This window comes from Lithobates pipiens, unplaced genomic scaffold, assembly GCF_037356315.1.
Source record: "Lithobates pipiens isolate NorthernLeopardFrog02 unplaced genomic scaffold, aLitPip1_a1.2 Scaffold_22, whole genome shotgun sequence".
Taxonomy (NCBI): domain Eukaryota; kingdom Metazoa; phylum Chordata; class Amphibia; order Anura; family Ranidae; genus Lithobates; species Lithobates pipiens.
This window is the reverse complement of record NW_027507784.1, coordinates 179,397,491-179,412,226: the sequence shown is the minus strand read 5'-3', so window position 1 is coordinate 179,412,226 and position 14,736 is coordinate 179,397,491. Positions and strand designations below refer to the sequence as shown.

The following is a 14,736-nucleotide window of genomic DNA, read 5'->3' as shown; positions in this document are numbered from 1 at the left end:
ATCTCTGACACGTCTCCTGTCAGAACGGGGATCTGCTTGTTTACACAAGCAGATCCCCCATTCTGCCTCTCTGTACAAAGATTACGGGTCGCCGGCGGACATTGTGCCCTCCTGACCCACAGGCACGCTCCTGCGATTTGCGCATTGCTGCCAACCTGCTACAGTATATCTATGTGAGCTGGTCGGCAAGTGATTAATATAAATAAACCTTTTGTGTGTGCGGCAGCCGCCATCTAGCATCCCCCAATGCTTACCTGAGTCCTATCTCTCTACAGCGATGTCCACGAGTTCCTTGGCCGCGTTGGACCCTCTTTTTGATTGGCTGAAATACTGCAGCGGTGCCATTGGCTCCCACTGCTGTCAAAGTCAGTCAGCCAATCAGGAGAGGGGGGGGCGGGACCGAATCCTTGTCTGAATGGACATAGGAATCTGTGACTCGGCTCGAGTGCCCCCATAGCAAGCTGCTTGCTGTGGGGGCATTCAACAGGAGCGAAGGACCAGGAGAGCCAAATAGGGACCCAAGAAAGGGAGTATCTGAGTGGCCCTGTGCAGAACCACTGCACAGAGCAGGTAAGTATGACATGTTTGTAATTTTTTGAGAAAAAAAAAAAATCACTTTTAAAGTTTAATATTTGACAATAGACTTCCACTGAGAGCAATATGATCTCTAGAATATGTTTAACTACCTGGAAACTGTCATTTAGGCAGGATTCTGACTGCTCCATCTGATAATGTGTTCACTAGATGTTGGACACTACTTAAGTGTCCTCCGCCTAGTACATTTGTAATATGTGGTGCATTCCAATTAAAAAACACACACCTCTTCTGTACTTGAAATCCAGCGAAAATGTGTTTCTCCCCTAACAATAATTATTAGGGCCTGTGTTGACAACGTTTTGTTAGCTTCAAACGGGTTTTGCATTCCCATACAAGTCTAGAAATAGATAAGCTGTAGGTCAGATGCACTTGTTATTGGATACTGAATGATGAAACTGATGCCACTGAAACAAGCCCAAACTCCACCAACACAAGCTCTTGCAAATAATTTAGCCAATAAATGAATACACAGTACTTACAACCCCAGAAACATGCAAAACATCCACACAGTTGTAAAACTTTAATACTGCCTAAAAAAAAATAGGAAAATTTGTAATAATTTGTATAAATGTTACAGAATACAAAATTTATGATGTTGTAAAGTCCAGGGTAGGTAATGGGCAGATGGAGGAAAATGGTTTTCTTTATGTACACAGCTGTTCACGTACACTACTATCATTGAATCAACTACATATACCAGAGTTATAACTGAGGTCCATCTTCATGTGATATACATTTTCAGATAGTGTTTTCTCCTTGCTTCGATTATTTTTTCTTAATTGTAAGAGGAGGAAGTTTAATTGCAGCTTTTCGTACTTGCTCTGAAATGTCTGTTCCAAGAGGAGCTCTGCAATGAAAAGAAAACAGAATTAATTGTACGCGTTGTAAAATTCTTTCCTTAGGATCAATCAAGAAATACAGGAATTCAGAGACTGTAGGGTTATACTACTCCCTACAGGAGGACTGGACAAAAAAAAAAAAAGCCACTCCCAGCATGCCTAAGTTTTGTGGAAAAGCAATAACACCATAAACATAGAAGGGTGGGATCTGTGTCATTCAGTGAACTCCAAGAAAAGGATTTCAAGGCAAGAACGTTTTTGTTGGATTGAATTCATATAATACTTCTGGTATTTGTTCATGGTTGAGGTAGCCACTTAGCCTCAGTTGAATGAAGCACATGAAAGCTTTGTAATCAGAAGAACAATAGCTGGGCTCAGACCCACCTGCTGTGATATGTGTGATTGCAGGCTTCAAAGGGAGTAAGAGCGAGCTAGATGGCTCATCGTTAATAGAGACACTGATCAATAGTGGACAATACAGCATGCTTCCTGAAGAATGGACATACATATGAAGGAATACCTCTTGGCGAAATCTATTGGATGGAAGGCAAATGGGGGTGGCTACGAGTGGGCGTGTATGTTTGAATGAAAAGGCTCACACACAGACAATGCTGTCTCTCTTTTTGCTGCAAGAGCCTGCCATGTGGTGATTTCGGCCTACTCTGGGTGATGGCTCCGGCCTAAACCTCATGGTGAAGGCCCTGTCCTGGTCTGAGCCTAGCCGATGCAGCAAAGCCTCACGGAGGACCGTCTGATAAGTATCTTTCATATTCTTGTATTATATGTTCTGATTGTAAGCTTTGTGATATTGTAATTTTTTTTTAATACTTTATGTTAGCTTTCCTAATTTCTTGGGAAATAAATAAGATAGTGTTTTACTAGCAGCACTGTGTGTGTTTTCATAAGTAACTTTATATCAGTATGCCTAGTAGGGTTTTATAAACTAGATAACTATGAGAAGAGACAAGGTAATAATAGTTTGTAGAGCACAGAATATCTTTCAGTTTTTTTTTTTTTCTTTCTTGCCCATTGAAGGACAAAGGAATTCAGAGATGGTCAGGATGATGTTCTAAGCAGCTCAACTGAGGGATGGGCAACAGCAAGCAGAAAACAGGCCCACAAAGGAACTGGGGACTGACTGCAGCTAAAAGAGTTGCCTTAAGGACCTTACATCTGAAGCTTGCAGCAGAAAAGGTCTGAACATCTACCAGATAAAACTCGGAGACCGTTAAAACAGAAGACCATGCAGCCTTGAAAATATAAGAAACAGTAGCCTGATACCAAACAACCTGAGGCACTTTCAGACCTAGTGGAACCCAATCTTTAAGACACTGGACTTGAACAACAGATTTTCCGAGCCACCAAGAAATGGTGGAAGATGAAGGAGGAGGTTTTCCTTTACAGGGACAAACAGGAATGAAAAAAAGAGAGTAAGTCTTTTTAAGGGATGCAGTGGCTGAAGTATACACTTACACAATACAAACTATATCTATGCAATGAGGGGAAAACTTCTTATGAACTCCAGAGGGACAAAAGAGAGTGATGTCCAAGCTGAGGTGAAAGGTCAAAAGTTCAAAACTACCTCACATAGAAAGGAAGTTCTGGGCCTCAGCTCCACCTTGTCCAACACCAGAAAGGGTTCTTTACAGGATAAGGCGACTGGTTCAGACACTCACCTCGCAGAGGTGATGGCAAAAAGAAACACAACATTGTGTTAGTAAAGAGGGGAATATCCCTCATCAGTTCAAAAGGCTTTTTCTAAAGAGCCAAGAGGACTAAATTCAGATCCCAAGGAGTCAGGTGGACACACGGCAGACACCCTTTACAAAAAAAAAAAGGAAGCCAGAAGTTTCTGGAAGAGTATCACAAGCATGGAGACCTGACCCCTGGTGCTAGGGGTCTGATGCTTTTCCAGATTTTTCTGCAGGAGGGCCAAAATTTGTCCCAGAGAGAGATCCTTCTCTCTTGCACCAGGCAAATCATGCTTTTCATGTGCGTTGATAGACCTTGCAAGAAGTAGGCTTCCTAGATTTCAGCATTGTGGAAATCAACAATGCAGAGATGCAGCTGTCCTTCATAACTCAAGCTTCAAGATCCATGCCAATAAAGGCCCACTCCAGGATAAAATCATCGCTCACCACACCAGCCTATAATTGTCATAGACAAACTCTCTTATGTTTTCCGCATGGAATGGGTGGAGGCCTCCCTACATAAGGAGTCACGGGTCCAAAGATTCTTTGATATCTTTAATTCAAACCTTGCCTACAGATACCCAATAGATAGTACAATGTTTTTGACATACTTAATGATTTCATACCAGACTTAACCCATGACCCTCCAATTGATATCCTACCTTCTAATGAAAATATATTTTTCTCTGTAGCAGCTAAGACCTCTCCTCTTTCCATTATCTGCTAGTTGTTAGACTGACCACCGTCCCGCTTTTTGTTCCTTAATGTGCATCCTTTGACCCAACACTGATACCTGTTTCTCAAACAATACTGCCAAACTGTATGCTGTAAATTTTGTACTGTTCTACTGGCCAAAAGTTGTGGCCATTTTCACCATTAGCTGCATTCTCGCATAAAAAAAAAAAAAAAGTTAACTTAAGGATCAATGGCTATAGTAATCAGGCTCCTTCTAATGGCCTTAGAACAGTCAGCTAGAGTTTGACAGATTAAGGTCATGACCACAAAAAAATACGGCGCATGAAAATATCCTTGAAAGTGCCTCCAGTCGCTTGTTAATGCGGTCCTTAAAGATAGGTGCATCCTCTACTGTAGTGATGGCGAACCTTGGCACCCCAGATGTTTTGGAACTACATTTACCACAATGCTCATGCACTCTGCAGTGTATTGAGCATCATGGGAAATGTAGTTCCAAAACATCTGGAGTTCCAAGGTTCGCCATCACTGCTATACTGGGATGGTAGATATTGTGTTAAGACTGGAAACTTCTAGCAGCACAGAAGGGGCAGTCCCCTTTTTAACAATTCTCTCCTCAAACGGGTACAAAGCCGGCAGACATTTTGAGTTTTTTTTTCAGCATCCATAAAATAGGATTTTTATAACAACTTACCGGTAAAATCCTTTACATCATGGGACACAGAGCCACAGTAATTACTGTATGGGTTATATAGGCACCTTTAGGTGATGGACACACCCTAGACAGGAAGTTTATCTCCCTATATAACCCCTCCCCTTACTGGGAGTACCTCAGTTTTGTAGCAAAGCAATATACGTGTACTAGAAGAGGGGAGGGACCTCTTTGTCCTGTGATGTACTAGAAGAAAAGGATTTTACAGGTAATCTGTTATAAAAATCCTATTTATTGTACATCATGGGATACAGAGCCACTGTAATTACTGTATGGGATGTCCCAGAGCAACGCTATCTGAGGGGAGGGAGACACAAAAGTAGGGTGCAATCAGACCCGATGACCTATACTGCTGCCTGCAGCACACTGCGCCCAAAGGCGATATCCTCATGTTTTCTTACATCCACCTGATCTGGTGAATGTATGGACTGAAGACCAAGTTGCAGGCCTTACAGGTTTGAGCCATGGAGGCTTGCTGATGCACAGTCCACGAAGCACTAACAGCCCTGGTGGTGTGAGCTTTGATGTGAAAAGGTGGAACGTTCCTCTTCAAACCAACTTGAATAATTACTTGCCGAATCCACTTAGCAATAGTAGATTTCGACTCCTTTCCTTTCCTAGGACCCCTCAGGCAACACAAACAAACCATCAGTTTTCCGAATCTGAGCAGTCTCCTCCAAATAGATTTTGACTGCTCTCACTACATACAGAGAATGTAGTGACTTTTCTTCCATAGAATAGGGTTCTGGAAAAAATGAAGGTAAAACAATATCTTGGTTTAGATGAAAACCTGAAACCCCCTTTGGCAAAATACTAGGATGAGGATGCAATACTACTCCATCCTTGTGAGTGAATAAATAAGGCTCTTTGCAAGAAGGGTATCAGAATTGGCTGCTCTTTCTTGTAGACGATATGGCTACCAGAAAAACTAGCTTCCTTGTCAACAGGACCAAGGGAATATGTTGTATCGGCTCAAAAGGCTGTTTCTGTAATGCAGATAGAACTAAATTCAAGTCCCAAGGGTTCAGGGGTGCTCTAACCGGTGGATTAAGTCACGTTACCCCCTGTATAAAGCTTCTAACCAAAGAATGCAAACCAAGTGGTCTTTAAAACAAAATCGATAAGGCCGAGACCTGGCCTTTGATGGTACTCAAGACCAGCTTCATCTCTAACCCCATTTGCAGAAGGCAAGGAGTCTACCTATGACATACTTTCTGGGATGCCAACCCCTAGATTCACACCAGGAAACATGTGCCTTACAGACATGACCCTGGAAGCTGGCTTCCTTGCATTAATCAAGGTAGATATCACTGAGCCTGAAAGCCCACGATTCTTCAGAATGTGGGTTTTAATAGCCAAACCATTAACCGTAGCGTTTGTAAGATAGGATGGAACACTGATCCCTGAGATAGCAGGTCTGGACGTGGTGGTAGGGTCCATGGGGCCCCTACCACGATTTTTACAATCTCTGCATACCAAGATCTTCTGGGAAACAAGAACTACCGACTTCCTTTCCTGCTTGATCCTGCAAAGAATGGTAGCAGCAGAATAGGAGGGAATGCATAAATCAGTGACAGCTGATCCCACGGAGTCACCAACGCATCTGTTCCATATGCGAGTGGATCCTTTTTTCTTGGCACAGAGTTGTCGACTTTGTTGTTGAACCTGGACGCAAACAGATCTACGTCCGGGATCCCCCATCTTAGGTATATAGCCCAGAAGATGTCAGGGTGAAGAGACCATTTCCCTGGAAACAACTGCTGGTGACTTCTGAAGTCCACCTGCCAATTCTCTACCCCTGGAATGAAGATTGCCGATATGCACGGCACATGCTTTTCTGCCCAGGCTAGGATATGGTTTACCTCTCCCTGGGCTGCACGACTTCTGGTGCCCCCTTGGTGATTGATATAAGTCACTGCTGTGGCATTGTCGCATTGGATCCTGACAGGACAATTCCGCAACCTGAATGTCCAGGCCTTTAGAGCTTGGTACGCTGCTCGAATCTCTAGAATGTTGATGGGCAAGGTCCTTTCGATTCTGGATCATTTCCTTTGGACAGTTGTCTCTTCCATGACTGCTTCCCAACCCGAAAGGCTGGCGTCTGTTGTTACCACCTTCCAGGTAACTGGTAAGAAGGATTTCCCCTTCCGCAGATTCTCGGGTATCAACCACCAACTGAGGCTCTGGCGCACTTTTGGAGACAAAACATAGGAAAATCTAGTGCCTGGACCTTCTAGTTCCAGGCAGACAGGATAATGTTTTGCAGCAGTCTCGAATGAAACCAAGCACAGGGAACTGCTTCGAATGAAGCCACCATCTTTCCCAACAATCTCATGCAAAGGCAAATAGAAGGATCCTTCTTCGCCCTGACCACCTGAACCAGCTCCTTTATGGCACTGATCTTTGCCTGGGGTAAAAACACCCTCTTCTGGGTTGTATCTATAACCAGACCCAAGTACTCTAGTCTTCTTACTGGCTTTAAAGAAGATTTCTCTAGGTTGAGGACCCAACCTAGGTATTTCAAGTAGTTGACTGTGGTGACCATGTGTTGGTCTAAGCGGGCTACCGACCGATCTATCAAGAGCAGGTTGTCTAGGTAAGCTATAATCGTTATACCTTGGACCCTTAATCTGGCCAGAGGAGGAGCCAGGACCTCTGTAAACACCCGAGTTGCAGTAGCTAGACCGAAAAGGCAGAGCTACAAACTGAATATTAAGGCTTTCCACTTCGAAACTATAAGATATTTCTGATTAGCGGGGAAGATAGGTACATTCAGGTATGCATCCTTGAAGTCAATTGATGCCAGAAGTTCTCCTCCTTGTAGTATGGAGACTACTGACTGAATTGATTCCATACGAAAAGAGTGAATTTTCAGGAACCAATTTAGATCTTTGAGATCTAGAATGGGTCTGACGTCTCCATTTGGTTTTGGAACTGTATATAGGTTTGAATAAAACCCCAACCCCTGCTCTTCAATGTGGACCACCATGATCACTTTTTGCAACAAAAGTCGGTCTACCGTTTGAAGGCAAGACTTCTTTTTCTCTGGATCTTTGGAAACATTTGACCTGAGGAAAGGAGGAGACGGAATTCTCAAAACTCTAGTTTGTAACCTAGAGCAATTGTGGAGACAGCCCATCTGTCTTGAAAATCCTTCTGCCAGACCTTTGAGAACTGTAGCAGTCTTCCCCCCACTCGAGCAAGTGGGGGCGCCCCTTCATAAAGAGGCTTTAGCGTTCTGTCTTGTAGATTTCCTCCCCTAGGACTTCTTTTGTCCCTGGGGTTGACTCTGAGGTTTACCTCTTGAACCTGACGGTGGAGGCTGTGAAAACTGCCTGGAGGCTGATGCCCCTGGCACTGAAGAAAGAGCCAGTTTAAATGAGGGACGTTTACTCCTTTTCTTAACTGGCAAAAGGGTACTTTTGCCACTTGATATCTTTTGGATATATTTGTCCAAATAATCCCCAGCCTTTCACCGTGGAAAAGAAACCCAGCCAGGAGTTTTTTGCGTGGCGCTTTGGCTGACCAATTTTTCAACATAAGATTCTACGCATATGCACCAACCCAAGTGTAAGGCAAGAGGTCAGAAGAATAGAATCTCTGAATTGAATTGCAAAACACAAAGCCGCTAGTAGTTCGGTTAAATCCTGGGCTTTCTGTTAAGGGAAAACCTTGAGCAACTGTTTCAAGTGGTCTCTCAAGGATTGACACACTCCAATTGCCGCCACTGCAGGTTGAGCTACTGAATCTGCCTAAGCAAAAAAAAAATTTTTAACAGGAATTCCAGCTTTTTATCGGTTAGATCCCTAAGCATTTGAGCATTGTTGACAGGACAAGTAAAACTTTTACTTACAGAGGATATAGCAGCGTCAATTGGTATACTCCACATCTTTGTATATTTTTCCTCCATAGGATAAAGTGTTAAGCACTTTTTCCCTCCTAAAAAGTTTTCATCTGGGTGATCCCATTCAGAATACATAAGCCTTTCCAGCAAAAGCTTGAGGAGGCTTCAGCGAACCCAAACAAGAAGTTGGCTTTTCAACCAACTCAGTTAAGGGTAGCTTAAATGTGGAGCAAACCATATCAGTAAGAGATTGCACCAGCAATTTCTCAGCCTGTGAAGCTGAAGGAAGTCCTTCCCCACTTGATCCCATCAGAAGAGGAGTCATCAGTCTCTTCACGGTCTCCTGAGCAAATAGTCCAGCAACTGCCGCTTCCATCAAGGCTCCGGGTGATGCCTGTGTCATCAACACTCACATGCCCCCGTCTGCTCTGTATTCCTATATCAGCTGAATACATCTGCACAAGGTGTACTTAAAGCCTACACAGCCCCTGCCACCTGTGAACGTCAAAGCACGTCAACTTAATGTTAAGCCCCACCCCTTCCCTCCAACTTCCCACCGTGCCCCACCCTCACTTTTTTCAAAAAGGACTGCTCCGATCCGACTGGGGGGGCTGGGGTGGAGGAGAGCTGCTGGAGAAAACCACTGTACTATGGCGGTGGGAGCGGCGCGGCATACCGACGACTGACCCATGCTTCCTCGGCCTCCTGGAGAGAATATAAACCAGTCCAGGTGGGGGATTCTAAAAGAAAAGCACCCCCTTCCAACATCTTACCTGGGGCTTGGGCTGGAGGAAGCGTGCAGCTTGTAATGACACAGAGCGAGACTGAGAAGCATGAAATCAAGTATGTGCTCTTGACAGCCCCCGGTGGAGACTATAGGCATGACAACATTTTACTTAAAAGGAGAAAACCCATAAGAATTAGAAAATTGCTTAGGAGTCTCCACTTATCTTATCCAGCTGCAGGGTTCTGTGGTAAACCAGACAGACCCAATCTTCACCACTCATGGTGAGCTCCGTTTAAAAAACCTTCAGGGACCGGGGCCCCTTTTTAATCAGGGGATCCACACCCCTGGACCCATAAAGCACCCTGCCAGGAAATATGGCTGAAAAAACCAAGCACTGGATTCGTGGTCCAGCTCTCTCAAAAGAGAAGCGTTACAGGCAAATATAGGATTTTTAAAACAGCAGTAAAATCCTTTTCTTTGATGTACATCAGGGGACACAGAGCCATAGTAATAACTATGTGGGTTATATTGGCGTATCAGGTGCTGGACACTGGCACGCCCCTTAAGGCATGTACTTCCTCCATATAACCCCTCCCATTACTGGGAGTCCTCAGTTTTGCAGCCAAGCGATACAAGTGTATAAGAAGAAGGGAGGGACCTCTGTGTCCCCTGATGTACATCAAAGAAAAGGAATTCACAGGTAAGCTGTTTTAAAATTCCTATTTTCTTTTCTTACATCAGGGGACACAGAGCCATAGGACTCATACTGCAGCCTGCAGTTTATGCTGTACCCAAGGGCAATATCCTCAAGACCTTTAATATCGATTTGATAAAATCGGATAAACGTATGAACCAAAGACCAGGTTGTGGCCTTACAGATCCGAGCCATAGAGGACTGATGATGCATCACCCAAGAGGCACTAATCGCCCTGGATGAGTGTGCTCTTAATATGAGAAGGAAGGATTTTCTTCTTTAAGCTGAAGCTTGAACACTCACTTGACAAATCCATTTGGAAAATAGTGGATCTTAACGCTGCCTGTCCACATCTTGGACCCTCTGGCAGTACAAACAAAACCTGTGTTTTGCGAACCTGAGCGGTCACCCTTACATAGACTCTGATCGCTCTTACTACAAGCGAACGTAGTGCTTTCTCCCCAGATTAAGGCTCTGGGGAGAAAGAAGGAAGAATAATATCTTGGTTTAAATGAAAACCTGTTACCACTTTTGGTAAGAATTCAGGATGAGGAAATAACACCACCTCATCCTTATACATGATGAAATATGGCTCCTACAAGACAGAGCTGCTAGTTCAGATACTCTTCTAGCAGAAGAAAAAGATTATCTTTCTTGTCAAAGAACCAAGAGAATTTCTTGTAAGGTTTAAATGGCTTATTTAACAAAGCTGATAAGACCAATTTTATAGCCTAAGGATTTAGAGGTGCCTTGATAGGGGGAATAAACCATGTTACCCCCTGAATAAGCTACGCACCAAGAGTGGGAAGCAAGAGGCCATAGGAAAAGACATCGACACAGCCTGGATCTGGCTCTTGATAAAAGTCAAGGCCAGCTTAAATTTCAGATCCCATATGCAGGAAGGAGGAATCCTGCCTATTGACATACTTCCTGGGGTGCCAAACCCTGGATCCACACCAGGAAACCTATGCCTTCCAGACTCTAAAGTAAGCGATTCTGGAAGCCGAATTCCTGGCATTAGTCAAAGTAGACATTACCAAAGGAGATCACCCATGATCCTTTATAGAGTGGAATTCAACAGTCAAACCTGTTAAACTCCTTTTCCGTAAGGTAGGATGAAATATCGGACCTTGTGCAAGAAGGTCTGGCAATAATAGCAGAGTCCAAAGAAATCCTACTGCCATATTTATGATCTCGATAAATTAAAATCTTCTGGGACCCGTCTGGGGCCACCAGAATCACCTCCTTCTGTTTCTGCTTAATCCTGCCAAGGCGTGGAAGTAGCAGAACTGGAGGAAATGCATAGAAAACTGATCCCCTGGGAAGACTAATGTGTTTGTTCCGCCTGCTAGCAGACACCTTGTTCGACAAAAAGTTGTCGACCTTAATAATGAATCTGGACGTGAATAGGCCCATCTCCTGAGTACCCCATCTGACATTGCTAGGAAGATGTCGGGGTGAAGAGATCATTCTCCCGGAAATAATTGTTGGCGTCTCAAATAGGACGCCTGAAAAATTAGAATTTGCCGATAGGCAAGGAGTGTTGTGTTCTGCCAAAGCTAGAACATTATTCACCTCTTTTTAGGCTGCACGACTTCTCGTGCTGCCCCTGGTGATCGATGTAAGCCACTGCCGTGGCCCTGTCAGGACAGTCCCATAGTCTGACCGCCAAGATTCTATGGCCAGATGTACTGCCTGAAACACCTTCCAGGATAAAGATTCTCCCTCCTGCTGGATAACAACCAATTTAGGCTCTGACCTATGTCGGGAGCCAAGCGTCTTGGAAACAAACAAGGCCTGAATCCTCTTTATTCCAGACCGACAGGATAGTGTCTTGAAGCAGTCCTTGAATAAAACTGCGTTTAAGGGACGGCCTTGAAGGAGGCCACCATTTGCCCTAAAAAATCTCCTGCCGCCAAATGAAGGAATTTTCCTTTGTCCTGATAAGTTGAATTAGTCCTACAATGGAACCGATTCTCGTCTGGTGTAAGAATACCTTCTTCTGTATGGTATCCATAACCAGCCCCCAAGTAACCTCCTTGATGGTTTTAAGGAGAATCTTCCTAGGCTGAGAATCCAACCTAGAGATTTCAGCTATCTACAGCTGAGATCAGACTCTGGTTTTAGACCTGAGCCTGAATGATCTATTAAAAAGTAGATCTTCTAATAGGCTAGGACTGTTATGCCTTGAGCCCTTAACCTGGCTAAAGGAGGTGCCAGAATCTTTCAGAACACTCGTGGTGCTGTGGCTAAGCCGAATGCCAGTGCCACAACTGAAAAAAATTATTTTATATTTCAAACCATAGAGATTTCTGGTAAGCGGGAAACTCTGGCACATGGAGATATGCAACTCCCCTCCTTGCAGGATGGAGACAGCTGATCAAATTATGAAAGGATCGGATGTTTAAGTGCCGATTCAGATCTCTGAGATCTATAAAGGGTCTTACCTCTCTGTTTGGCTCTGGGACCTTAAAAGGTTTGAGCCAAAAAAAAAAAACTGTTCCACTAAGGGAATCTCTGATATCACTGACTGGGATAACAGCTGATCCAGAGGCCAGAAAGAGAGACATCTTTTTTTTTTTTTAACCTAAGGAGCATTCTCTGTGGAGACAGACACTCTTGCATAAAGACTGCCGCATCAGCAGCCCAAGGACCCCACAGGCAGCACCCAAACAGGACCCGAACCCCGGACCCTCAGATCAAAAGCCGACTGAGGCTCTTGAAACTCTAGATGTAACCTAGAGAAAAAATCCCTCTGCTCTTAACATTGTTCCTGCCAGACTTTGAGAATCACAGGACCTTTCCCCTCACCCAAGTGAGTTGGGGTGCTCCTTCATGAGAAGGCCTTAGCATTCTGCTTTATGGGCTTTCTGCCCCCAAGATCCTGGTACTGTCCTTGGGAACTTTCTCCTGAACCTGACGATTGAGACCGTCGAGACTGACTAAAGGCAGATGCCCCAGGCATAGGAGAGGCTGCATGATTAAAGGAGAACTGCTTGAACCTCCTTTTACTGGTAAAGAGAGCTTTACCCCCTTTTGGATGTACTTATCCACTGTAAATAGTCATACCCCAGGAAGGGACACAGACTGGCTAAGTGTTTTCACCTGGTGCTTCGGCTGATCAATATTCCAGCCACGGACCTCTGCAAGAATGCACTAGTCCAAATATAAGCCATAAGGCTTAAACGATCGAGTCCTTCATAGGATCTGTGAGAGACAGTGCGTCAAATACACCAGCCCCCTGCTGGGCCTACTGATCAGGAAGAATTTTCAGGTATCTCACACCTGTTCCTTAACCCCTTGGAGGCCACATTTTCCAATGCATTGGCGTGACTGAAAATGTGCTCCACCAAAATAGTGGAGCGGACGTTAAAGGGTTAATGGACTGAGCTACTCCAATTGTAGCAAGAACTGTAAAAGACATCCTGTCTTTAAAAGGAAAATCTAACCTTAACTTGCTGGATCCTTTAACATCAGTGCATTATCCACTGGACATGTGAGACTCTGCTCACTGAGGTGATTGCAGCATTAATAGCCGCAAACCCCCCATTTCTTCATAGAAATGTTCCCATTCAGAATACATAGCTATGCATGAATAGGAAAAAAAAATACCCAGGTGGGGGAGGGTTCAAATGAACCTTATTAGAGGTAGATACCTCAAGAGCCTGTGCTGCAGGAAACAAAAGTGTTAAGGGAGTAGACAAACACCTGACCTGTGCGCCTACTCCCTCCCTGTTAGGATCCTCCGAAGAGGAAAGATAAGTATCTTCCAATATTTGTGAAGATCTACCTGATCCCCAGCCTCCTGCACCTGAACAAAAGGTCCCAAAGGACTAGATGGGAATCTGCCATGTTTAGTCCTACTATGGAGAGACATCATAGCAATAATCTTTTAAATGGTAGAAGAAAAAACCTGTTTGAAATACACAGGGACAGAGGTGTTCTATCTGACTCCTCTGACTGGCCGTATACCTCTCAGGGGAGGATGACATTCTTTTGAAAGGGTTTTTACTTTGTTGTATACTATTAACCCCTTAGAACCCTTAAATGAGTTCCTGGTCCCTTTGTCACTCATAGCTTACAGTATAAAGCAGAGGCAGTACAAGCAAAATAATGTTTCACTTGCTAGGCTATAGTGCAGTACAATAACTGCTATTAATCCTAGCTATATAGTACAATGTTGTCAAAAGGGAAATGCCTGTGTCACCAAACCTGACCAGCAACCACTCTGCTCTGTCCCTTCACCGCCAGGCAGCAGCTTCCCTTGCAGAGTTTTAAAATACTTCCTACATGTGTGGCCGGCGTCTGACGCCGTTTAGCCACACCCTCTGTGCGGAATACACCCCCCTTCCTCTTTCAAACAAGGATGTTGAATCTGCCGGGCGAGCGGCGGCATCATGGCAGGGGGGTAAATCCTCCGCTCAGTGTGCAGCTGTGGTTTGCCAAAAAAACTTTTTTTTTCAGCTGGCTGGCATTAATTCAGACAAAAATCGCCAATCTGGTGGCACAGGAAGTGATCAGACCCCCCTTTCTCTTACCTGAGGGTCTGAGCTGGCTTAGAAGGAGAGGAGATTGGAGCTTCTGCTGTTCCCAGCGTCAGAATGGTGAGTTTTCAATACAGCCTCCAGTGGTGACACAGACATGACATAACAACACAATACATGGAAGGAGAGATTCCTACGAAAACTACTACTACTACTACCTTATCCTCGCAGCAGGGTTTTATCAGAGATGAAAACCCAATCTTCGCCCTTCATGGTAGGCTCCGAAACCTTAAAAGGAAACCTTCAGGAACCTGAAACCTCTCAGGTTGACCCACAATCCTGGACCTGTGAGAAGACCCTGCCAGTAAACTTTTATTGGCCTTCCTACCAAAAAGTACTGGATCCCAGGGCCCAGCTCTCAAAGCATTCAGAAGCAAAACCTCATGTCTTCAAAA

At 44.4% G+C, this 14,736-nt stretch overlaps 1 protein-coding gene across 3 annotated transcripts in view; it reads right to left on the bottom strand.

The window, feature by feature from the left end:
* Positions 1-1,102: 1,102 nt before the first annotated feature.
* Positions 1,103-14,736, bottom strand: part of OSGEPL1 (O-sialoglycoprotein endopeptidase like 1) — a 71,813-nt gene continuing 58,179 nt past the window's right edge. For all 3 annotated transcript variants that reach the window (XM_077448687.1, XM_077448689.1, XM_077448688.1), the window contains exon 8: positions 1,103-1,444. In XM_077448687.1, coding sequence (XP_077304813.1) covers positions 1,363-1,444 — 82 coding nt within the window. In that variant the 3' untranslated portion in view covers positions 1,103-1,362. The remainder of the gene's footprint in view (positions 1,445-14,736) is intronic.